At 31.6% G+C, this 24,358-nt stretch overlaps 2 protein-coding genes and 1 long non-coding RNA gene across 9 annotated transcripts; 1 reads left to right on the forward strand and 2 right to left on the reverse strand.

Annotated features, from left to right (window-relative positions):
• Positions 1 to 5,603: 5,603 nt before the first annotated feature.
• Positions 5,604 to 7,665, reverse strand: LOC107429334 (U-box domain-containing protein 35). The gene is made up of 4 exons (XM_016040006.4): positions 7,241 to 7,665; positions 6,432 to 6,550; positions 6,219 to 6,334; positions 5,604 to 6,099 (listed from the first exon to the last, which is right to left on the reverse strand). Exons 1-4 carry the CDS (start codon positions 7,542 to 7,544, stop codon positions 5,763 to 5,765), a joined length of 876 nt encoding a protein of 291 aa, XP_015895492.3. The 5' UTR covers positions 7,545 to 7,665; the 3' UTR covers positions 5,604 to 5,762.
• Positions 7,666 to 9,111: 1,446 nt separating this feature from the next.
• LOC112493182 (uncharacterized) lies at positions 9,112 to 18,275 on the forward strand. 7 transcript variants are annotated; one of them, XR_009635196.1, is made up of 6 exons: positions 9,112 to 9,786; positions 10,251 to 10,518; positions 13,327 to 13,448; positions 14,057 to 14,143; positions 14,277 to 16,800; positions 17,955 to 18,275. It is a non-coding gene; the product is annotated as an uncharacterized LOC112493182 (long non-coding RNA). The 7 variants fall into 7 exon arrangements; XR_009635195.1 differs by adding an exon at positions 16,890 to 16,929 and having other exon boundaries at positions 13,327 to 16,800; XR_009635193.1 differs by having other exon boundaries at positions 13,327 to 16,316; positions 16,442 to 16,800.
• Positions 18,276 to 22,113: 3,838 nt separating this feature from the next.
• Positions 22,114 to 23,126, reverse strand: LOC125418478 (uncharacterized). Its single transcript, XM_048462026.2, has 3 exons — positions 23,058 to 23,126; positions 22,713 to 22,928; positions 22,114 to 22,302 (listed from the first exon to the last, which is right to left on the reverse strand). Exons 1-3 carry the CDS (start codon positions 23,124 to 23,126, stop codon positions 22,114 to 22,116), a joined length of 474 nt encoding a protein of 157 aa, XP_048317983.2.
• Between the last annotated feature and the right edge of the window lie 1,232 nt (positions 23,127 to 24,358).

Raw genomic sequence — 24,358 nt, forward strand, 5'->3', positions numbered from 1 at the left:
GGATAGGTCCAGTGGCTTACAGGGTTGACTTGTCGGAGGAGCTTTCTCAAGTCCATGATGTTTTTCACATTCCATGCTCAGCAAGTATATCTTAGACCCATCACATGTGTTGGAGACACAGGAGATTGAATTTATGGATGACTTGTCTCATGAGGAGCAGCCAGTGCAGATTTTAGGAAGGGAAGAGAAAAGGCTTCTCAACAATACTATAGCTTTGGTGAAGGTTCTTTGAAGAAACCAAATTGTCGAGGAGGCGACTTGGGAGCTAGAGGATCAAATGCGGAGTCAGTATCCTTACCTCCTCCAAAACTAAAGTACAAATTTCGTGGATGAAATTTCTTTAAGGGGGATAGGTTGTAATACCCCGTACCAAAAAAATATACATGATTAAACAAGTTTGACCAAATTGACTAAGTTTGACAAAGTTTGACCAAGTGAATAATATATGGGTTCAAGTTGACTTTTTCAATAGCCAATATTTTTGGTTTGACTGAGTTACCATTGTGTAGATCTCGTCGATACGAGTTCATAGACTGGTGGCACGCCAAATTCTGAGTTACGGATAAAAAGTTATAGTTCTGAGAAATTTTAAGCATAAATTTTAAATCAGTGTCCAAGCCAATCCCCACTTTTTGTCTGTTAATGACCCAACACTTTATATAAGCCTAGATAAGCGAGTCAAATAGGAAACAAAGCCCAAAATACCCATTTTTTTTCCCAAAACCCGAAAAATTCTCTCCTCAGATCCGTGGGTCCAAACTGGGTTGTTTCGACCCGTTTACCATCGAACCGGTCACCGCCATTTTGCCCATTTTCGGCCAACCACCACTTACACGCGCTAGACACCAAGGAAGGTCACTTGAAGGCAAGCTCAGCCGTGAAATTTCACGGCAAGAAGAGGCCGGACGCGCCCAGATCGAGCAGGCGAAGTCCGCGGCGGCCGGCGAGGTGGATCGCCGGATTTTCTCATTTTTTGGCCGTTTCAGACCAACCCATAAACCTTTTCAACTATTTTCGACCCCTCTGAGCTCGTTTCCATGGTTATTTTGTCAAGATTCCTCACCGTTTGAAAGATCCGTCAACAAGAAATTGGGCCAACGCTTTAATAGTGTTTTTCGGCCACCGGAGGAAACTTTGGACCAAGGTGAGCATACTGATGAGTTCCTTGTCTCTTGGGCTTTTTGTCAATATAAAGTTTGTAAATTTTAGAGGTCGTTTGATAATTTTTTTATTTTTGGATCAATTAGTTAATTTTCGGATAAGTTGGGGACTGTGTTTGGACAAAATTAGTCAAATTAGTTAAAATTGGAGTTGAATTAGTGAAATTGTGTATTATTAGGACCCATTAGGTGGTTCAATTTTGAAATATTAGGCTTTGGGTCAAAATTCCCAATTTTGGGTACCGGATCCTAAGGACACGCGGTATAATTGGACTGTCCGGTGTCCAATTTATGCAATTTTGTAGTACTGTAAATCATTTTGAGACATTTGGGTTGTATAAGTGTCTCTGGTTTAGTTGTTTAGAGCCTGAGGAATATTTTATTATATTACAGGCATTCGAGTTGAGCCTGGAGGCAATCCTGTAGAGGAGCAGGCATGAGCATCTACAGTACTGTGAGTGATTATATCATTTTTAAATGATTTGGGTACATAGTATAGTATATATGTGGTTTAAATATTTTACGTATATATCATTTGAATGAAATGTTGTTTTATGCATATATAAATATTTGCTTTCACATATATGTATTATCATTTTATATGACTTTTGATAATATTTTAAGTGATTTTCAAGTTTAATGGGTCCATAAATGGACTTGTGGTATTTAAATATCTTGGTAATTAAATTGAGATTTTAAATCATTTTGGAAACTATTTGGTTTGAGAAACCAGATTGAAAATCATATGATTTTAAACATGATCAAATATTTTATAATTTTATGTGCTTAAAATTGGTTTATGGTGAATATATTTCACTGTGGTATTTTTGGTTTTCGTATGAAATGATGTTTTGAGATTTTGAAGTATTTAATTAAGCGGTGGAAGTTTAAATGTTAAATTATGATTTATGATACAATATCGTTTGGAAAAGTATATATATAATCTTACAAGATTGTTTCATGTATACTGTATTGGTTATTTTTAAATTGATGTACCATGTAATGCCAATACCTTGGAACAGTATTATATTATATTATATTACCGCGTGGTGGGTTTACCACGTTGCCGTGAGGTTGGTTTCATCCAACGGTTATCTATTATTACCATGGACTGTGAGGTCGGGTTTATCCGACGGTTTATTATTATTATCACGGTGCCATGAGGTTGGTATCATCCAACGGTTTATTATTGCCACGGACCATGAGGTTGGGTACGTCCCGACGGTTATTTATTATTTCCACGACACCATTCATATATTGAGGGTCGTGAGGTAGGTGTATCCCACGGTTTACAGATTGGTGCATCGTATGGTACATTGTATATGTTTGTATATATTGTTGATTTACAAATATTATGGTGATTTCTACATTTTCATATTTATTTGGTGGAACTATATTTATTATAGTTTATGCTCAAATGTTTATATCTGGATTTGAGACATTTCATAATATTACAATGATCGTTCTTCATACTTTTGAGCATCGGATTTTATGATATTAATTGGGGTACAAGTTTGGGTTTTGTGAAATGATTTTTAAATGGGAAACTTTTCAACGAGTGGAATGTGAGGTCTTGAGAGAAAGATTTTTCAGAAATAAATCATTATTTTTCTATTATACTATGCCACTCACTGAGATTTCTTTAGCTCACGTTTTATTGTTTTAAATTCGTTCCCCTAGGCCCAGGCAGCTAGTAGCAGTCTACCTCACGCATAGCTTATCGCTTGTTTCCTTCCACTATAGCAGCCGTATTTATCCTTTCTTCATCTATTGTTATCTTCTAGACTTATTTATTACTTATTTGTACTCATAGACTTTGTTGACACTCTTAGAATGCTCTGATTTTAATTATGGGAGTCAGTAGAGACCATAATACTCATGTGTGTAGTTATGGCCTGTATTACAGTAGGCCGGTTGTGGACTTATTTATATATATATATATATATATATTGAGGTATTAATGTTAATTCTGGTGTTTGATTATCTATGTTTTAAGGTGAGGTTCCATTAGATATTTTCTAGGGATTGCCCAGTGGGACTTCACTAGGCGGGATCACTTGAGAGGTCCTGGGAGGTTCCCGGGGTGGGTCCTGTCACATAGATCACTATAATACAGCCACAATGTATAAATCTTCCCCCTGATTGAGGAGATGGAAAATTAAACAACCACACAAGATCTTTGCGTCTTATAGTACACTGAATATCTCGAAACTGATAAAATAGATTAAAAAAAAAAAACGTTTAGGGATCCAAGTGCATCCAAAACTAAAGTTTAAGGATCAAAGTTTCCAAAAAAAAAAAAAAAGAAAAAAAAAGAAGAAAAATTCAAAAACTAAAGTGCAACTATAGGTATTGTTCAGGGACTAACTGCATCAATTATCCTTCTAATTATATATATATATATATATATAAGATGTTTATGAATATTTTAATTCTTACAATGGAAATATTTCCAGTTGATTATTACAAAAACCCACAGTTCCCCATTCACCTTCATGGAGTTCACAACCTTGAATGAAGTCGGAGGAAACATTGGAAATGTGGTGAGGTTTGTGCTTGAAGATTTCATGGAACTTTGAAGCTGGAACTTTGATCTTTATATCTGTTTCTAGCTTACCCACCAGAGAGGATGGCATTTTTCACAATATTCAAAATAGCTTTTGATCAGAATAGTAAAAGATGATCAGGGAATGTTGGTGAGAATGCTTCATTTTCCACTTAGAAAAAATAAAAAAAGAAAAAAAATGCTCCGTTTCATTTTTCCTTCTTCTAGAAGAAATTTAATAGCTTAATTCCTAAAATATGCATTGGTTCATATACTCTATCCAATTAGATGATGCCACATCACAAAAAAAAATTAAAATTATATATTTTATTATCTATTTTATGTCATTTTTTGGAAATTTTTTCTTTCATATTCATCCTTTTATTATACTCTTATGAGTCTAATAAGGAAAACTTTTTCTTTTTTCCGAAAAGTAGTAAGTTTTATATTCACACAGGGTAAAATTTTCAATAGCTCCCTATTAAATATATATTTCTCATCATCTTCTCCTTTATCTTTGTTCCCCTTTGTCTTCTTCTCTTGTTTAACTTCTTCTTCAACTTGTATCACTTTTTTTTTTGGCAGTTCAAGGGGGTTTTTATTTCTGTTTTTTTAATTTTTTTTTGGGGCAGTTAAAAATTGATGTTGATGCAATTTCAGAGCAGAAGTTTTGGATGAGGAAGACATCTGACAGAGCATTAACAAACAATGACAAGAGACAAGTACATGCTACATTGATGCCAAAAAAAAAAAAAAAAAAATGCTTGCTTGGACAAATTAGCATTTCATACAAATCTGGTTTTCTTGTATGATCAACTAAATTTTTGAAACTTTACTTGTAAAATTCTGATTCCTAGTGGGGCTGAATAGAATCCTTGAAATTAGCCAGGACGAATAATTATGGAAAAAGGTTTTCTTGTATTATACTCTTATGAGTCTAATAAGGAAAACTTTTTCTTTTTTCCGAAAAGTAGTAAGTTTTATATTCACACAGGGTAAAATTTTCAATAGCTCCCTATTAAATATATATTTCTCATCATCTTCTCCTTTATCTTTGTTCCCCTTTGTCTTCTTCTCTTGTTTAACTTCTTCTTCAACTTGTATCACTTTTTTTTTTGGCAGTTCAAGGGGGTTTTTATTTCTATTTTTTTTTTTTTTGGGCAGTTAAAAATTGATGTTGATGCAATTTCAGAGCAGAAGTTTTGGATGAGGAAGACATCTGACAGAGCATTAACAAACAATGACAAGAGACAAGTACATGCTACATTGATGCCAAAAAAAAAAAAAAAAAAAAAATGCTTGCTTGGACAAATTAGCATTTCATACAAATCTGGTTTTCTTGTATGATCAACTAAATTTTTGAAACTTTACTTGTAAAATTCTGATTCCTAGTGGGGCTGAATAGAATCCTTGAAATTAGCCAGGACGAATAATTATGGAAAAAGTGGACAAGTAGGATAAACTGCAAGTATTGCAAAGAAGATGGGAGATACTAGAGAGATACATAGTCCCAGATCATCATATTACAGCTACAGTGTATAAGTATCCCCCTGATAGAGGAGATGTAATTAGTTTGCATCAAGTCATTGAACCATTGAAACATTAAAGAAAATGAAATGGTGGTTATGGCAGAGTTCCTCTGCTCGAGTTCTGTTTTGAAATACAACTTGTTTCATGTATACTCATGCTTTCCTTTTAACATCCCATCGTTTTGTGTTTGCTATAAACTTTCTTTTTTTTTTTTTTTTCTTTGTCATACTGTTACACAGAAGAATCTAAAGATTTATCAATGGATTACTAAATAAAGATTTGGCAAATGGGTCCAATTTAATAGGTTGTAGTCCATAGTTCTGAAATGTGGGCCAAATTCAAATTATTTCTCAAAAGAAAAGAAAAAAAAAAAATCTTGCTTGTATATTCTAAAGTACTAACCGATACGGCTATACATATTGGTGTATGTGTACCCATGAGAAATACTATGCACAGAGCTTTATTGTTCCGTAACATTAGCTAAGCATGTTAAATTCTATTACAAGTCAGAAACTAAGCATATCTTTCTATAATGAAATTGGGGTATTTGGCTGAGTTTTTCTGGTACCAAAACTCAAGATGGGTCTTACTCGAACCCGTTTGAACATACTCCAGACTTGTCCTGATAGAGGTGAAGTATTGAGAGGAGACCTTGTTGTTATTTGGGTTGATGGACTTTCTAGTTCTTGATCTATCTCTAGGGTAAATAAGGAACTTGCATTACTGCCGTGCAAACAAGGCGAGCAAGTTATCAGATGCTCAATCACTTCTTTCCCGTCGCATATGATCTTAACATCACAGGTTTCTGGTGCATTCTGTATAATTTGCTTTGCTACCCCACTTATTCTCTTAGACTTCAATTTCCTTCATAAATTGAAAAAATATATATATGGTATTTATAGTGATAAATATTAAACAGAGCATTAAAAACAAACAGCAACAATGCGTAATAAATCAATGTTTTGTATGATAGAGGTTTGTACCTGAAATTGGACTTGCTGGTTCCAACAACTAGCTTTCTTATGTTGAGAGTAGCAATCAAGTCTATTAAAGCCTTTGAAACCATGTCACTCTCAATTATCACAGTATCTACCTTAACCTGCCTCATTAATGGGTAATAAATTTGAACCCAAAACATTCAAGTTAATGTATATATAAATATAATTATATAGCTTTCTTATTTCTGGTTTTTGTACCTTGGCAGCTGAGCAAGCCTCAATGTAACTCTGAAGGAGCTTCCTCCTCTTGTCTTTTTCTTTGGCCACATAGTTCTCTACAAGCCTTGGGTCCACTTTACTCTTTGGAAGCATTCCTACTGGAATTCAAAACAAAATTTTCATCATTTCAATTCGAGCAACTGCCTTAAATTAAACATTTTTTCCCAATCTATTTGAATATTTGTAAGGCCCTTTGTTATGTGGCAATACTCATTTATAGAATAAGTCAAGGCTATGAAAGAAATCAATTAATTGATTATCTTAATCTTGTTGTTAAGTAAACTCTAATCTAGACATGGCCAATCTTAATTAAATATATACTTCAACTACAATAATCATTTGAACTTGGTTATGCAGGGTTCAGGTCCTTGCCATCCATTTTACTTCAAAATGTCTAAAAAAGTCCACCTCAAATAAATACTCAAATTTCGACCAAAATAATAATAATAATAATAAAAACTCAAAATTAAAGTGGCCTAAACATAAATCATCAGAAATACTGAGAGTTTTGATAACATGAATTAAAGGTTTCTTCAAACAACGAAATAATTTTAAGCTCGAATCCTCATACCTTCCATAATAATAATAATAATAATGATAATAAAATCTGTCATTTGGAATATGTGAATTTTTACAATTTGTTTTCTCAGAAACGTATTTTCTTCATCAATTAATTGTGGCTAAAGCTTCATTTCTTCCTCCATTAGTTTACATAGAAAAGTCAACTGTGTTATCCTTTTCAATTAAACTTTGCTTAACAGAGAGAATTAAACTTGGTTAAAACTTACATGGAGATGGAATTTGCCGAATCACAGGGAAGACGTGGATGAGAAAGATGCTTGTGTTGGAGGAGGAGGAGGAAGAGATAGCATGCTTTAAGGTCCATAGGAGAGCATCCATGCTTGACTTACTTTTACCACTATTTCCTACTGCTACATATATTCTATCATTCTCACCGTCCTCCTTATGATGATGATGATCACGAAAAATATCAATGGAAAACAGACTTTCTGATTCTTCAGATTCTTCTTCATCATCATCTGCTTCCAAGAGTGATACTGATCTGTACTCTTGGTCAATCTCATACGACATGATGATGCTAAACAAATTCTCTTCCTTCTTCTTGGCTCACTACCTTTCTTTCTTTACTCAATCAAATAAATTCAAATCTAAATATAACATAAAAAACAAAAAACCTTATTTTGTAAAACTACAAAATAAAGAAATTTTTTGTTGCTAATATATATGAACAGGTTGAAAATTCTGTGCCACTCTTTGACTACGTAAACAAAACTACGCGTTTTGGTATTTAAGAATTAAAGACAGGCTATTTTGTCTTATCATTCAGGATATTTCTCAGCCGGACAATAAAAGGCTTTTCTATAACTCACTTTCCTTTTCCATCCACAGAAAAAAAAAAAAAAAAATCACTTTCCTTAATTTGGTTTATCTTTATTTTTTATTTTATTTTTGCTCCTTTTTTATATGATAATAATTAGTATCTTTCTTTCTATGTAGACTATATTTCTTAAAAAAATTATTTGTTTTTGTCATTTTTTGTTTAAATAAACAGGGAAGATAAAATTAGTATATCATTCCAATCAAATTTAACCTTTCTATAAATTTTGCTTTTGATATAATTCCAAAATAATAATAACACAATTAATCGCCGTGCCAGTAAAGCCTCTTGGTCAAGTTTGTTTCATTTTCAGTCTTTTTCTACCTTGAATTTTCAAAGTCAACCTACAAATAATAAAGTTTGAAATGTAGTATTCGTTTCCAAACATCACATCCATATTCATTTATTTAGAGATAATTTCACAAACTTCCTCGGTAGTTATAAATTCTTATCAATTGTGTCACTAAGGCCCCAGGGTCGAGCTTGTTTCATTTTCAGTTCTTTCTTCCTTGAGTTTTCTTTTCCAAACATCACATCCATATTCATATTTTTAGGATAATTAACAAGCTTCCTCAGTAGTTTTAAATTCTTGCGCGCTTACCATTTTATTTTCATTTCAAATGATTTTCAATTTGATGTGTATAAGTTTTTTTTTCCATTAATTTTATAATTAGTTAAAATAATTAACAAACCTTATAACTAATAGGAACTAACATTTGAAATAAATAAATAAATTATATATATATATATAGATATATAGATATGAACACGTTACCAATAGACTTGTAAATGAATAGAGTTGAGTCGTGTTATAATTTTCAACTTTAATTTTTATAATTTTAAAAGTACTTATATTCAACACAACATTCCAAATTTTAGAAATGCCTTATTAATTAAGATTGGCTCAGGCTCAGCTATAAAATTTTGAACAATTATTTATTTTTATTTTTCTTTTTTAACACTAAATATTAATAAAATTCCATTTATACTATTATTTTTTACAAAGTTATTTATTAGAAAAGTTTATAAAAGTAAATATAAAAATATTATTTAAATATTATAAGTATCCAATATGTTTAAATTAATAATGAAACTTTTATATAGATAAGTATAAATAAAAAAAATAATATTGTTCTACAACAACTCATGGACTTCGTTTATTATTCAAAATTGGCTATTTTTTTTTTTAGGAGTTTGAACAAGCTAAAACTAAATCAATCTCAATTTATTCTAGTTTATTTACAACCTTAACTATCAAATGACACTTTAAAATTCTTCTGTTCTTATAAAAATGTAATTTTTCATTAAAAAAAGTTATTGATATCCTACGTTTGAAAAAAAATAAATAAATAACAATTAATGGAGTTGCATTTTTCTTTCTCGCCGGAAGGCCACAAACAGAGTTCGATCAGGGCTTGAAAAATAGCCGTTGCAGTAGATTTTCAAAATCCCAGAAGCCCACAAGCCAAGATAATCACCCCCAGTTTTGAATTGAAACCAGTCATTGCTGCTGGTAGAGAATTTCAAATTTCAAAATCCAGACACTCGTATGCCAAAACCATTAAATGATACACAATTTCCCGAATGTTTTTTAATTCTTCGTCCAATCGTTTCAATCTCAAAATTCCAGACGCTCCCAACCCAAAATAATCTTCCAATTTCTAGCCGTTACTGCTGATGGAATTTCAAATTTCAAAATTCAAGCGCTCCTATTGCACCCCCCCTTCCCCCAAAAAATAAATAAATAAATAAATAAAATAAAATAAAATCCAGACCCTAGTAGGACCAAAGCCAAAAACCGATAACGGTAGTATAAAATTTCCTAAATTAATCATACTCTGCCCAATTGCTCAGCTTCATCTCCCATTCTCTCTCGCTTTTTTCTTTTTCTCCGTTTGCTGTGGTTTTTTGGACTTCAATGCGGAGGTTCATTTGGTAAGTTCCTCTGTATTTCCGTGTGTATCTTTGTTTTAATGGAGATTTGGGTTGTGGGTTTTGTGGGTAATGGTTAAGGTGTTCCAATTTTTAGAAGTAGCCATTGATGAAATATTGTTCATTTTTCTAAATGGGTCGTCTGTTCTAATTCCAAATAAACAACTTTTTATGCGAATTGCGAGTCCTTTTTTCTCCATGTTTCTGGTATTATTCTAATCCACAAAGGTGTAGTAGATGCATTAATTATTTATTTTGGTTAGTCCTCTTAACTGGCTGCTTCTTGGCGCTGAATAAGTCTCTGATTTGATGTTTGAGCTCCATAGAAATTGAATGAAATTTGGTGTGTAGTTGTGAAAAATTCCCTCATATGGGTATTTGTGTTTCCTTAAAACGCTTTTATTTTATTTCAGTGATTTTATCGGTATTATTTTTCCTAGTTTATTACCTTTCCTAACTTGTTTCAGGGCCCTTCAGCATCCTGCAAGCGGATATTACAGGGAATAAATGATCTTTTTACACCCTCAGGTAATGTTGACTTCTTTCTCGATTTGTTCAGGGAACGAATGATTTTTTTTTTAATACCCTTTTTAGTTGTTTTCTTATCAAAGTACTTGGAAGGGAGTGCGTAGAATTGGTCTATTTCTGATCTAGCTCCAGAAAGAAAAAAAAAAAAGAAAAAAAGAAAAAAAAATCTAATATAGAGACTGATGAGCTTTCAGCATATTTCTTCAGGTAATTATGACGTCTTTCTCTTTAAATTGTCATTCTTGATTGGAAAAAGGAAGAATTTTTTTTTTTTTTTCTAGTATTCCTTTATTTCTTGTTTCTTTAAGAGTTCTCGAATTCCAAACATTTGGTTTTTAGTTGGCTTTTCATATTTTTTTGACAGTTTTTCTATGAATATTTTTTTGGGGTGAAATTTTGTTTTTATCTTTTTTAAATCTCTGTTTTTTGTCATTAGTTTCTATATGTGACTGCTTTTTACTTGCTTATTATTAGTATTATTATTATTATTATTATTTTTTATGTCATTTTTTCTGTTCGTTAATGCTTATTGTGGCAGCTATGATGTTTTATATATGTTGTTGTTGTTAGTTATTCCTTGTGCATGGTTTGATTCTTTGTTCTTTGTTTATGGTTTCTGTGTGTACGTTTGCTTTAGATGATAGTTGTGACCCTTACTTTACTAATTTTTAGTTTTCCTTTTTGTGTGCATTTTTTGTATCTAATATTGCTCCATCGAAACTCTTGCTTTCTTTTGTTGTTGGTGTTTATTGTCTTTTTTATGGACTTTAAAATTTTTTGTTGTCATTTTTTTGTTTTTATTACCGCTTCTTATGGCTGCTTTCTAAGTGTGGTTTGTGCTTGCTACTCCTTGTGGATGCCCTGACTCATTGTGCTTTGGTTATGGTTTATTTGTGTACCTTTGCTTTATATGATTGTTATGGCCCTTGCTTTACATATTTTTATTTTTCTGTTTTGTGTGCATTTTTTGTATTTGTTATTGCTTCCTGGAAACTCTTGCTTTCTTGTGTTGTTTGTCATGTTTTGTGTTCGTTATGCTTTGATTCTTTGTGATTGTTGTGGCCCTTGCTTTACTAATTCTTAGTTTTCTTTTCTGTGTGCATTTTTTATATTTAATATTGCTTTCTCGAAACTCTTGCTTTCTTTTGTTGTTGGTGTTTATTGTTTTTTATGAACCTTTTTTTTTTTTTTTTTTGGGTTGTGTTTACTTTTTCGTTTTTGTTTGTTGCTCCCTGTTGTGGCTGCTTTCTATATGCAGTTTGTGTTTGCTATTCCTTGTGGATGTCTTAATTCATTGTGCTTTGTTTGTGCTTTCTGTATGTAGCTTTGCTTTATGTAATTGATATGGCCCTTGCTTTACCTATTTCTTGTTTTTTGTTTTGTGTGCATTTTTGGTATTTATTATTATTGCATCCAGAAAACTCTTGCTTTTTTGTGTTGTTTGTTTTCGTTGTTCTATTTTTTTTTTTTTTTTTATGGACTTTTTTTTTTTTAATTTTAATTTTTGTTGCCATGTTTTGTGTTCATTACTACCTCTTGTGGCCGCTTTCTATGTGTAGTTTGTGCTTTTTGTAAACTCTTTGTGGATGCCTTAATTCTTTGTGCTTTGTTTATATTTTTGCTTTTGGCCCTTGCTGTATTTATTTATAGTTTTCTGTTTGTGTGCATTTTGTATATGTTGTTGCTTCTTGGAAACTCTTGCTTTCTTGTATTGTTTGTGTTCATTGTTGTGCCTTCTGATTTTCCTTTTTCTTTTTCTTTTTTTTCTTTTTTTTTTCTTTTCTTTTTTTTTTTTTGGGTCCTTCCTTTGAGTACATTTGTTGCACTGTAAGTTTTATGTTCCTCTTTCTTTGTGCGCTCATTACCACTCCTTGTGGCACTTGTTTTGCTTTTGTTTTTGATTTTATTTTTGCTTCCTGTGGCCCTTGTTTGCTGTTTATTTTTCCATTCATTGTTCTCATTGGATGCCTTTTGATTCTTTGAGTTTTGGTTGTGTACCTTTTTCTTCTATTCATAAGGTTGAGTGTATTTTTTTCGCTTATGAAGCATTGTACTTTTAGTTCTCTATGTTTGATTCATCATTCTTTTTGTGCATTTTATTGTGTATGACTGCTTCTTATGGCTATTGCTTTCTTGTGTATTGTTTGGCCTTTTGGTGGAGGACAGGACAGAGACTGTAGTTTTTTTTTTTTTTTTTTTTTTTTTTTGGGTGGGGTTGGGGGAGTTTAATACCTTCTATTTTTGTTGATTTTCACTATGCTCATTATTAAAAATTGGGGTAGTGGTTTTGGCCTTCTGGTTTTATTGAGTGACTACTAATTTTGCTCTTTCTTCATTAAATAGTTCAACTATCTGTCTTTTTTTATTTATAAGGTTGAGTGTATTTTGTTCATGTATATGCATGATGTATTGAACTTTTAGTTCTATGTTTCATTCGTCATTCTTTTTGTGCATTTTATTGTATATGACTGCTTCTTGTGGCCATTGCTTTCTTTTTTATTGTTTTGTATTCATCGTTTGGCCTTTTGGTAGAGGATAGGACAGAGATCATAGTTTTATTTGTTTATTTTAGTTAAATCCCTTCTATTTTTGTTGATTTTCATTATGTTCATTATTAAAATCGGGGTCATAGTTTTGTCCTTCTTGTTTGGTTGGGCGACTACTAGTTTTGCTCTTTCTTCATTAAAATGTTCAACTGTATGTTCATGTTATGATAGAGCAGTATAATCGTTTTGTTTTGTTATTCTTGATTACGAAATATCTTATTTTGGTTATCATGCTGTAGACAGTTTAAACCTATTGCATTGAACATATTTTTCTTGGTATGGTGATTTATTTCTCTTTAGATTGTACATTACTCTGCATTTCTAGATGCAGCAAGTGTTTGACCCTTTATTTGTTCATTTTCTGAATTTTGGTGGTCCTGCTTTTGTAGATGTAGCAAGTGTTTTTTATTTCTTTATTTTTTTAATTTTTTAATTTTATTTTAACTTTTATTTTTTTGCGCATTGATAGTTTTCATTATTTATGTTGATTCTCCAAGAACAATGCCAGATGTTCAAAAAATCCTTCGGGCACATGCTTTATACATGGTGCCAGATGTTCCAAAAATCCTTCGGGCACGTGCTTTTTACATGGTTAGTTATTGTCAATGTTTTTCTTCTTCCTTTCAAAATTTCTCTTAATTGATCTAGGTCCTCTATAACTCTTCCATAGATTTTCAGATATGGTCTGAGTTTGACAATCCGACTTACTTTTTCACTTTTCTTTCGTCCCCTCTCCTATTTTGTTTCATGTAGTGACAAATTTCTTTATGTATAAAATACATAATCCCACATGGACAATGGTGCCAGTTTTTCTGACCTTTGCATTTTTGGTCAGTTTTTCATTCCTTCGGCATAAAATGTTATTAAGAGGTTCATGGTCATGTTAGTTGGTTTGCCAGAGGTGTTTATGTATATTTGGATTGAGGGTGGGTGGATAGTGGTGAGGGTGTTCATGGAAGTATCCTAAGACATAAATATATACTATATGTATTACATGCCGTATTATTTTAATTATGAATTTTGGTTACTCCTCTTAACTGGCTACTCTTGTTGCTGAATAAGTCTCTGATTTGACCATAGAAAATTGAATGAAGTGTGGTGTGATAGCTGTGCAACGTCTCTTATTAACTAGGGTATTTCTGTTTTCTTAAAATGCTTTTTAGTGATTTTTTCCATGCTACTTTCCTATTTTCTTTAAGATTTGGAATCCTGCAAGCGGAAATGCTCAGCGAATAAATGAATCTTCTTACTGGTGCTCACGATGAGCTTTCAACAGATTTCTTCAGGTAATGATTTCTAGATATGTTCATGGAATCATGATCTTGTTACACCATTTTTAGTAGTTTTTATGTCAGAGTATGAGGATGGGTATGTGCAAAATTGGTGTATTTCTGTTCTAACTCTTGAAAAAATGTCTAGGCTGAATGGCTGATGAGCTTTTAACAGATTTATTCAGGTAATGGTGGCTTCTTACCTGATATGTTCATGCAATAATGATCTTGTTACCTTGTTTGTAATTGTTTTTCCGTCAAATGATGACTTCTTTCTCTTTAAATTGCAATTCTTGATTAAGAAAACGATGAAAAAAAATTATTTTTCTCCTTGGGTTAGAGCTGAATTGTAAATCCTCTTTTTCTATTTCTTTTGATTCTTCAAGAACTGTACCAGATGTCTTATTCTTTCAAGAAGCTTTTAGATTATTTGGGTGGGGCATCTGGTACATTTGGTTTTATTACAACTTCTTCTTGCTGCTTTCTTTATGTAGTTTTTGTGTTTGTCATTGCTTGTGGATGCCTTGATATGTTGTATTTTGTTTATGGTTTCTGCGTGTACCTATGCTTTGTTCAATTGTTATTGCCCTTTACATATTTTCAGTTTTCTGTTTTGTGCATTTTTTGTTTTTATTATTGCTTCCTGGAAACTCTTGCTTTCTTGTGTTATTTGTATTCATTGTTTTTAGGGACCTTTTTGTTGTCAAATTTGGTATTCATTACCACTTTCTGTGTGTAGTTTGTGTTTGTTATTCCTTGTGGATGCCTTGATTCTTTATATGCTTTGTCTAAAGTTCTGTCTATACCTTTGCTTTACTTGATTGTCGTAGCCCTTGCTTTACTTATTTGTTTTCTGCTTTGTGTTCACTTTTTGTATTTATTAGTGCTTCCTCGAAATTCTTGCTTTCTTCTATGGTTTGCATTCATTGCTTTACTATAAGTTTTCTTTTCTTTTCTTTTCTTTTTCTTTTATTCATTTATTATTATTATTATTATTATTATTATTTTTATTCTTTGTTGATTTCCTTGTAATCATTACCACTTCTTGTGGCACACGTCGTTTTTTTTTTTAAAAAAAAAAAAAATTATTGTATCTATGGCCATTGTTTTATGGATTCTTTGAGCTATCTTTGTACCTTTTTTCTATTTATAAGGCTGAGTGTATATTGCTCATGTCTTATACTTTTAGCTCTCTGTCGTTCATCATTCTTTTTGAGCATTTTTGAATATGTCTTGTTCTTTTGGTAGAGAAAAGAACAAAGGCTTTAGGTGTTTTTTTTGAGTTTAATCCTTCTATTTACAATATGGGTTGGCAGTATATAGAAAAGACCATTGGTTTTTCTCATTGCATCTTTTTGTAGATCAGTTATTTGTTCTTGCTCCTGAGAGGGTAGTATAATAGTGTAGTCTTGATTACGCAGTATCTTAATTTGGTTATCATGCTGTAGATAGTTTAACCCTATTCCGTTGAACATATTTCTCTAGTTATGGTGATTTGTCTCATTACATTGTACATTACTCAGCTTTTCTACATGCAGAAAGTGTTTGACTATTTTCTTTGTTCATTTTTTGAAAATTGTGGTGGTGTTTTTAAGATGCAACAAGTGCAAATTTTATTTATTTATTTATTTATTTTTTACTATGCACATTTATATTTTTCATTATTTCTGTTGATTATCCATGAACAGTACCAAATGTCTCCTTCTTTCAGCCAGTCTTGTGTTCAGAAATCCTCTAATCTGGTGCTTTATTCATGATTAGTTACTGTAAGAATTTTTTCCCCTTTCAAATTTTCCAATTTGATTTTAAGGCCTCTTGTATTTTAATTATACCTATTTTGGTTACTCCTCTTAACGAGCTACTTCTTGTTGGTAAATAAGTCTTTGATTTGATGTTTTGAGCTCCAAAGAAAATTGAATGAACTTTGGTGTGTAGTTATGAAAATTCCCTCAATCGGGTATTTATGCTTTTTTAAAATGCTTTTTAGTGAGCTTTAAACAGATTTCTTCAAGTAATGGTGACTTCTTTCTGGATATGTTGACGGAATAATGAACTTTTTACCCCATTTTTAGTTGTTTTTCTGTCAGAGTACTTAGAAGGTAATGTGCAGAATTGGTCTACTTCTGATCTAACTCTAAAAAATATCTAATATAGGGGCTGATGATGAGCTTTCATCAGATTTGTTCAGGTAAATGATGACTTCTTTCTCCTTGGATTGTGATTCTTGATTGGAAAAGGCAAAGAAAAGTTTATTTTGGTTCAATTAACTAAAGGTAAAATTGGTAGTTATTGGCTTTTCATTTTTCTCTATAGATATTTTGCTCTAGTATTCTTCAAGAACTGTAGCAGATAATGATATCTCCTTCTTTCGGCTAGTACAAGTCTAGAAATTCTTGGAGCATGTGCAAATCTTTACGAGATAATGATACATGGTTTGTTATTGAGGAACAGACAAATAGTTGTAAGAATTAAAAGTAAAGATTTCCAAGGGTTCAATTTTATTTATCTTTCTTTTAAACTTTCTCTCAATTAATATTAGGTCCCCTATTACTCTTCCATAGATTTCCAGATGTGATCTGAATTTCTTCAGGAAATAGATGATCTGATGTCCAAATCGATGTTAGACGCTAGAGCAACCAGAACTGCATCAACTTTGCAAATTTCTGATAATGGTAATTAATGTTTTTTTTTTGGAAATTTTTTTATTTTCTTTTATATATATATTTTTAATTATTATGATGTGCTTACACTTCTTGGGCAGTTTTGTTTGGTTGTTGTTCGAATAAAACTGCTATTATAAGGTTCGTGGTTTCTACTTTGTTAACAACGTGTTTTTTTTTTTTTTTTTTAATTTCAAATTTATTTATGAAATATGAAATTGAATTAGCTTTCCTAGGTAAGACAGCTAAGTTTTGTCTTTTAGTAGTTTGTGTTCTTTGGTCTTTGTGGGTGCCTTTTCTATTTTCTTTGTGCTTTGTTTATAACTTTCTATATGTACCTTGTAATTAATTAATTATCTTTTTGGGTCAAAATGTACCTTTTAATTTATGGCTGGATAAGTTCTTTTTGTTCTCCATTTCATACCTCATTTTCTTTTGTACATTTTTACAAATTTATTTATTTATTTATTTATGCTTCTATGGCCATTGCTTTCTTGTGTTGTGTGTGTCTGTGTGTTGTTTGTGTTTGATTATTTGAGCTTCATGTGTGTGTGTGTGTGTGTGTGTGTGTGTGTGTGTGTTTATTATTGTTATTATTATTATTATTATTATTATTATTATTATGTTTAAGCTTTGCGTTCTTATTTTGCATTTAGTCTTGCTTCGCATGGGCATTTCTTTGGTGTGTTGTTTGTGCTTTGATCATTCCAGCTCTCTTACATTGGTTGCATCTTATGGCCATTGTCTATGTTGGTTGTATTGCTTGAGGTTTATGTTGTTGGGATGAATGGCCATTGTTCAGGATGTATCGTTTTGTTGCTTGACTCATGTTTTTACGAGTGAGCTTGGTTCGGTTTTAGTTGGTTTTTTAGCAAAATCCTAACCGTAAATTTAGTTGATGCAAACTAGTTTTTTTTTTCCCCATATGTTTTGCATGGTTTGATTAGTTTTTTGATATGTTTCATTCGATTTAATTTGGCATTTTGGTCAAAACCAAAAAAAAACTAGTTTGCATCAACTTCACCGACTAGTGATTGTTGTCATTGTCAATTATTTTAGTGTTGCATCCCATGATAATTATTGTTTTCATTGGCTGATTTACTTGATTATGCTACGTAGGGTTGCTTTGTTTTCGATTTCAATTTGTGCTTGACAAAAATTGACAGGATCTGCTCCGGAAATTCTCCCAGGTGGTCCCATTTAGTGATGTTCCACGAGGCAATCACTAGAGAATTACCTAATGGAACCCTACTTAAAACGTCAACAAGCGAATGCCTCAATATAATGATAAAACCACGATATTATACAGATCCACAACTAGTCCATAACTATAGCCCGTCATACAGGCCATATAGTGTTCAATATCTAGATCAGAGCATTCTTTTTGTATTTGTAAAATTTAGAAGAATAACTAATACAAAGAAATGTGGAAAGATGACGGTAAATAGACAAGTAGGTATTATTGCTGCAGTAGGAAGCATGAACAACTGGTGCGCGAGATAAAATCTACCAGCTAGTTGCTTGAATCTAGAGGAACAAATTTAAAAACGAATAAAATGTAAGATAAAGATATCTCGATGAGTGATATAGTATAATATGAAAATAATACTTTATTTCTTTAAAACTCTTTCAAAATCATTTTCCAAAATCCAAACTTGTACCCTAAATATATCATAAAATTAATGATCAAAAGGTATATAAATTGCATGATTGTTAACATATTATATAAACTGTTTTAATCATGATATAATAACTATTGAGCGTAAAATAATATTTGTCAAAATATCATAAAACCAATAATACACTTGGAAACATAAACGATATATATATAAATATAATATATCTAGCACTGTCAAGCGGTAAATGGCATTTCAGAGCACCACCTTACAATAAAATAAATGAAACTTGTGAGATAAATCCAGCTCACGACCCTTAGCGTCCTAAAGTGATGTGGCAATATAAACCCATGGGATAAACCCCGTCTCATGACCCTTAATGTGCGAACGATACAATGGCAATAATAAACCTATCTCACGGCCTTGAGCATACTACAGATATCATGGCAAACTTGTGCACCGTAATATAATACTGATCCGAAATATTGGTATTTTATGGTACACTAATTAAAAATAAACAATATAGTATCCATAAAATAATATTTGTAAGATTATACTTTTCCAAATAATATTGTATGTTAAAATTTAATTCCATATTCAAATCCAACCATTTGTTTAAATATCCCAAATATTTCAAATCATCATTTCATATCAAAACTATAAATACCACAGTAAGATATATATCACCATAAATAATTTTTAAGCACATATAATTATAAACACTTAAACATGCTTAAAAACATATAATTTTCAATCCGCTTTCTTAAAATCAATTAGTTTCTAAAAATGATTTAAAAACTCAATTCAAATACGAGGATTTTTAAATAACATGACCAACGTGTTCATATGAACTCATCAGAGTTGGAAACCATTTAAAATCTTATCAAATATATATAAAATAATAACGCATATATGTAAAAGCAGATATTTATATATACATAAAATAAACATTTAAATCAAACGATATATACATAAAATATTCAAACCACATATATATTATACTAGCACGCCCAAAACATTTTAAAAAGATATAACCACTTATTGTACTGTCGATGCTCACTCATGTTCCTCCATAGGATTGCCTCCAAGCTCAACACGAGTACTTGTAGTATAATAAAATACTTCTCAGGCTCTAACAACTAAACAAAAGACGTAGGTGTGTACCAAATGTCTTACAATGATTTATACCACTACAAAATTACATAACTTGGATACCAGACTGTCCAATTATATTGCATATCCTTAAAATGGTATCCAAAATTGGGGCTTTTCATCTGAAAGTCAATTTTATGAAATTGAACCTTTCAATGGGTCCTATTAAAATAATTATATTAATCCAATTTCAATTTTATCTAATTTAATCAATTTTGTCCAAACGCAGTCCAAAATTCGTGACGTCTAAAATTCACAAATTTTACAATAATGGAAAGCCTAAGAGATAAGAAATAAAATGGTGTCTTGTGCTCACCTCGGTCCAACAGTGACTCCGGTGGCCGGAAAACTTGTTAGAAGACTCGGTCAAACTCCTAGTTGATGTATCTCTCAAATGGTGAAGAATCTTGGCAAACGGAGCATGGAATGGGTTCAAAGGGTCCAAAAATAGGGAGTAAGGTATGTGGGTTGGCTTGGAACAACCAAAAAGCTCAAAACTCCAACAACCCACTTCGTCGGCTACCGCCGACTTCACCTGCTTGATTTGGGCGCGTCAATTAGTGGTTCACTGTGAAATTTCATGGTTGAGATCGTCTTTGGGTGGTCTTCTTTCTTGTGTGGCGCATGTATAAGTACAATGGCTGAATTTGGGCAAAATGACGGTGACTCAATTGGGCGTTAAATGGGTTGGAAATGACTCGGTTCGGACCTATGGCTTTGCAGAGAACTTTTTCGGGTTTAAGGGATAAAATAAATATTTTGGGATTTGTTTCTTGTTGGGTATGCTTTCCAACATTTATATAGGGCCTTGGATCATTAATAGATAAAAATCTAGAACTGGTTTGGACACTGATATAAAATTGATGTTTAAAACTTCTCAAAACCAAATATTTTTATCTGTAACTTAGAATTTGGTGTACCATCATCAGTCTATGAACTCATTATTGACGAGTTCTACACAATGAAATATCAGTCAAACCAAAATTTTAACCATAGAAAAAGTCAACTTAGGACTCACACACGATCTACCTGGTCAAATTTGGTCAAACTTATACAACATGGGTATTTTGGTACGAGGAGTTACAAAAATTCTAACGGAATGGTTTGGTTTGGCCAAAATGTTGAACCAGTTTGAACATATTCAAAATGGTTTAATTAGAACATATTCAAATCAATCCAACTAGAGAGGTATGATTGGTTGGGTTTTTGGCCCCTTATAATATCAATAATCCTACAAACACTAAAATGTTAATCAAATTTATTTATCAAATAATACGTGCTAAAATATTATTAGTTGACATATTTATATAATTTAAATATTGATAAATGAACCATTAAATAAATAAGGGAATGAAAGAAAATAAACCAATTAAATATTATCACATTTTTTGGTCAATAGGCTTAACAAATATTTTGATGACTCTAGTATTATTGTTATACATTGAAAAAAGTTCAATAGGTTTTGGACAAAATTTTGAACCCATCCAACATATTTGAAAATTTGGTTTTGGTTTTTGCCCGCCTGTACCTGTGTTTTATTATGCATAACATAAATTTTCCTCTCGACTAAATTAGGTTCTAGCTGGATATGAATTGCAGTACTACTATTAAATTAGGTTCTACTGGGTTCCTACTCTTCCTATTAATTTTTTTGGAATACTATTAGAACATGCTATATAAAAAATAAATAAACAAAAAAAGAAAGTCATGTAACCGTTTTTAGAATATTGGATATAAAAAACAAAAAACAGTTTTTAGAATACTGGATATCAATAATTATGGGTCTATGTACCAATCCAATATAAAAGCAACTTGTTTAAAAACTGTTAAGGAAAACAATGCACAATAAGACATTGGTACTTTGCTTTTAGAGAACAATTTTCAGTTTTGGAAAATATATATATATATATATATATATTATAATAGATGCCTCAACACTCCAAAGGGTCAATCGACAATAATGACCATACATCCTAATAAAAATAATAAAAAACAATTAAAAAAAAAAAAGAAAGAAAGAAAGAACCACTACTTTTTTTACTAAAGGAGGTGTATTCAATTAGGAATTTAATAAATTTTAAAAGAGTTAAAATGTTTGATGGAACTCATGGATTTACTTAGAATTCAACAAACTCCACATGGATTTTATCACAATTCTATATGGAATTTAATGGAGTTTATGAGACTTATATTATAGACTTTAATAGATTTTGATGGAATTCTAATGATTTTAAATATTTTTATATAATTTATTTTACTATTTTGGTGAATAATATCATTTATTCTATACTATAAGCATAGTTTTTTTTTTTTTTTAATCATACCATTAGCATTGTTGAACATTTATGATATCGAAAAAATTAACAAATATTAACAAATAGGTAAACAACATATACATGAATATTAAACTTTAATAATATTATCCTTAAAATATTTTTTAAAAAAACATTGTCAAGATAAATTAAAATAAAAGTAGATAAATATATCAAATAGTCTTATATCATCTCTATTATTATTTTTATTGTATGCAAAATTTTATTTAAAAAAAAAAAAAAACTCATTGCTCATTACTTTGATTTCTTGCATTTTGGGCATCCACCCACATATTTGAAGCCATTGTAGTTCTCCATTTATTAGCATTCTCTCGTTGTTGCTCTTGACTTTCAAGCAGCTCTTCAAAATTATTTTCTTCAATTTCTTGTGTTAATAATGATGATGGAGATTCATCATTTGGCTCTATAGGAAACTCATCAGAGCGACATTCCTTGCGAAGAAAATTGTGCAATCCTGCACAAGCTAAAACTAGCTCTGCTTGTGTTTTAAATGGAAATGGAGGTGCAAACTTAAAAATTGTGAATCTAGATTTGAATATACCAAATATCCTCTCAATTACGTTTCTTAAAGAAGAGTGACAGAGATTGAACAATTCAGCTGCAGTTTCGGGATGGCGACCTGGACCAGAAAAATCTTGCAAATGGTATCGAACCCCTCTAAATGGAGCTAAAAATTGTCGACGATTTGGAAATCCACAATCCACAAGAAAATATTTATCTAAAAATATAAGATATTAATTATTAATTCATAAATATTATTTTGTAAAAATTAGTACATATTGAAAAATATATATAATAAAAAAATATATATACCTTGTGGCACTTTAAGTCCATTCCTCCTTGATAAAGCATCATGTAGTAATTTTGAATCATGAGCCGAACCCTCCCATCCACTAAGCACGTATATGAACTCCAAATCAAAGTTACAAGCTGCTAATACATTTTGTGAAATTTTTCCATGGCGATTACGATAGCTACTTACATCACGACCCTTTACTGTTGCTGGTATATGTGTGCCATCAATAGCTCCAACACAATCCTAAAAGAAATAATAAATTTTATAACTAACATAAAATATAAGATGTTCTGAATAATAATTACAACACTAATAATAACAAAATAATTATTATTACTAAAAAAATAAATAGGTAAAACATTCATTACTTACCTTAAAGTAAGGGTAAAATCTTGTATGTTCTCTTATTTTACTTGACACTGTAGATTTTGGTTTAACCATCATATCTGGTGCTATTGTGTTCAAAGCCCTCAAAACTTTGTTGAAGTTTTTGCTCATTGTGAAATGTGATCGACTAAATGTTTCACGAGTCATACGATAGCGAGAATTTTGATCTATAATAAGTAAAAATGTTGCAAGCATTTCTTCAATGCAAATGAATCTTGTATCCTGTAAATATGTTTTTTCTCTAATAATTTTACATAACTTCAAAAACACATTAGGATACATCCTATAGAGTTGCCGAAAATGTTGAGGATCTTCTTTCAATACTTTATGAATATAATTATACCCTTTAGGAGTGATTGGTCGTCGAGCCAGTGGACGTTCGATATATTCATCACATATGCTAATCATTAGTGCATCTAATACCTCAAGTATTGCTTGAATTGCCAACAACATTAATTTAATGATTTCATAAAATTCTTCATCTTTTTGTGTATCTCTTTCTCCCAGTTCTTCCCGTTCCATTTTCTCTATTAATCTAAGACATAACATCAAATATTATTAGAAAATATGAAATGTCATAAAAAATAATAATATCAGGAAGGGAAAAAAAAATCTTTAATGAAAAATTCAATTCAATACAAATTGAACAATAAAGCAAATGAAAAAATTCATTTAAACAAACCAGAGAGAAAAATATATCAAAACAAAAAATGTAACACCCCGTCCCAAATCGCATCGGAATCCGTGCACGTTGACCGAGGTTGATCGTTGACCGTTGACCAAATGGGTCAAAAGTTGACTTTTTGACTCGGTGAGAATTCTGAGTTGACCAGGATACCGTGGCAAAGTGCACGATGCCATGAGTTCGTAGACTGGTAGCACGTCGAAAACGGAGCTACGGTTTGGAAGTTATGGACGAAACAAGTTGCAGTCCAAACTGTCCAGGGGGTGTCGGAGTTGACTTTTTGTTTATGGGGAATTGACCTTTGACTCGTGTGTGGTTCTGAAGTGCTCGTCGATACAAGTTCACAGACTAGCGGCACGCTCAAAACGGACATCCAGTTAAAAAGTTATGGACGTTTGAAGTTTACCGGATACCGTATTATTTTAATGTTTTTGGGTCAGTGAACAGTGAAACGCCACGTGTCAGCTTCTGATTGGTCCACGTGGCATGAACAGTGTCACGCAGGGGTTTTATTTGTTAAAACACTCGGGGAAGAGAGAGAAAGAGAGAGGAGAGAGAGAGAGAGTCACCGGCCGCCGGTCATTTTCACGTTTTCCGGCCT

This window comes from Ziziphus jujuba, chromosome 12 (genome assembly GCF_031755915.1).
Source record: "Ziziphus jujuba cultivar Dongzao chromosome 12, ASM3175591v1".
NCBI classification, from domain to species: Eukaryota; Viridiplantae; Streptophyta; class Magnoliopsida; order Rosales; family Rhamnaceae; genus Ziziphus; species Ziziphus jujuba.

Coding starts and splice junctions, on each gene's coding strand:
- LOC125418478 (XM_048462026.2), bottom strand. CDS start 23,126: ATGGTTAAACCAAAATCTACAGTGTCAAGTAAAATAAGAGAACATACA. Junction 22,929..23,057: donor GATTTTACCCTTACTTTAAG/GTAAGTAATGAA, acceptor TATTTCTTTTAG/GATTGTGTTGGAGCTATTGA. Junction 22,303..22,712: donor CAAGGAGGAATGGACTTAAA/GTGCCACAAGGT, acceptor CGCTCTGATGAG/TTTCCTATAGAGCCAAATGA.
- LOC107429334 (XM_016040006.4), bottom strand. CDS start 7,544: ATGTCGTATGAGATTGACCAAGAGTACAGATCAGTATCACTCTTGGAA. Junction 6,335..6,431: donor AGGCTTGCTCAGCTGCCAAG/GTACAAAAACCA, acceptor TTAATGAGGCAG/GTTAAGGTAGATACTGTGAT. Junction 6,100..6,218: donor ACCAGCAAGTCCAATTTCAG/GTACAAACCTCT, acceptor CAATTTATGAAG/GAAATTGAAGTCTAAGAGAA.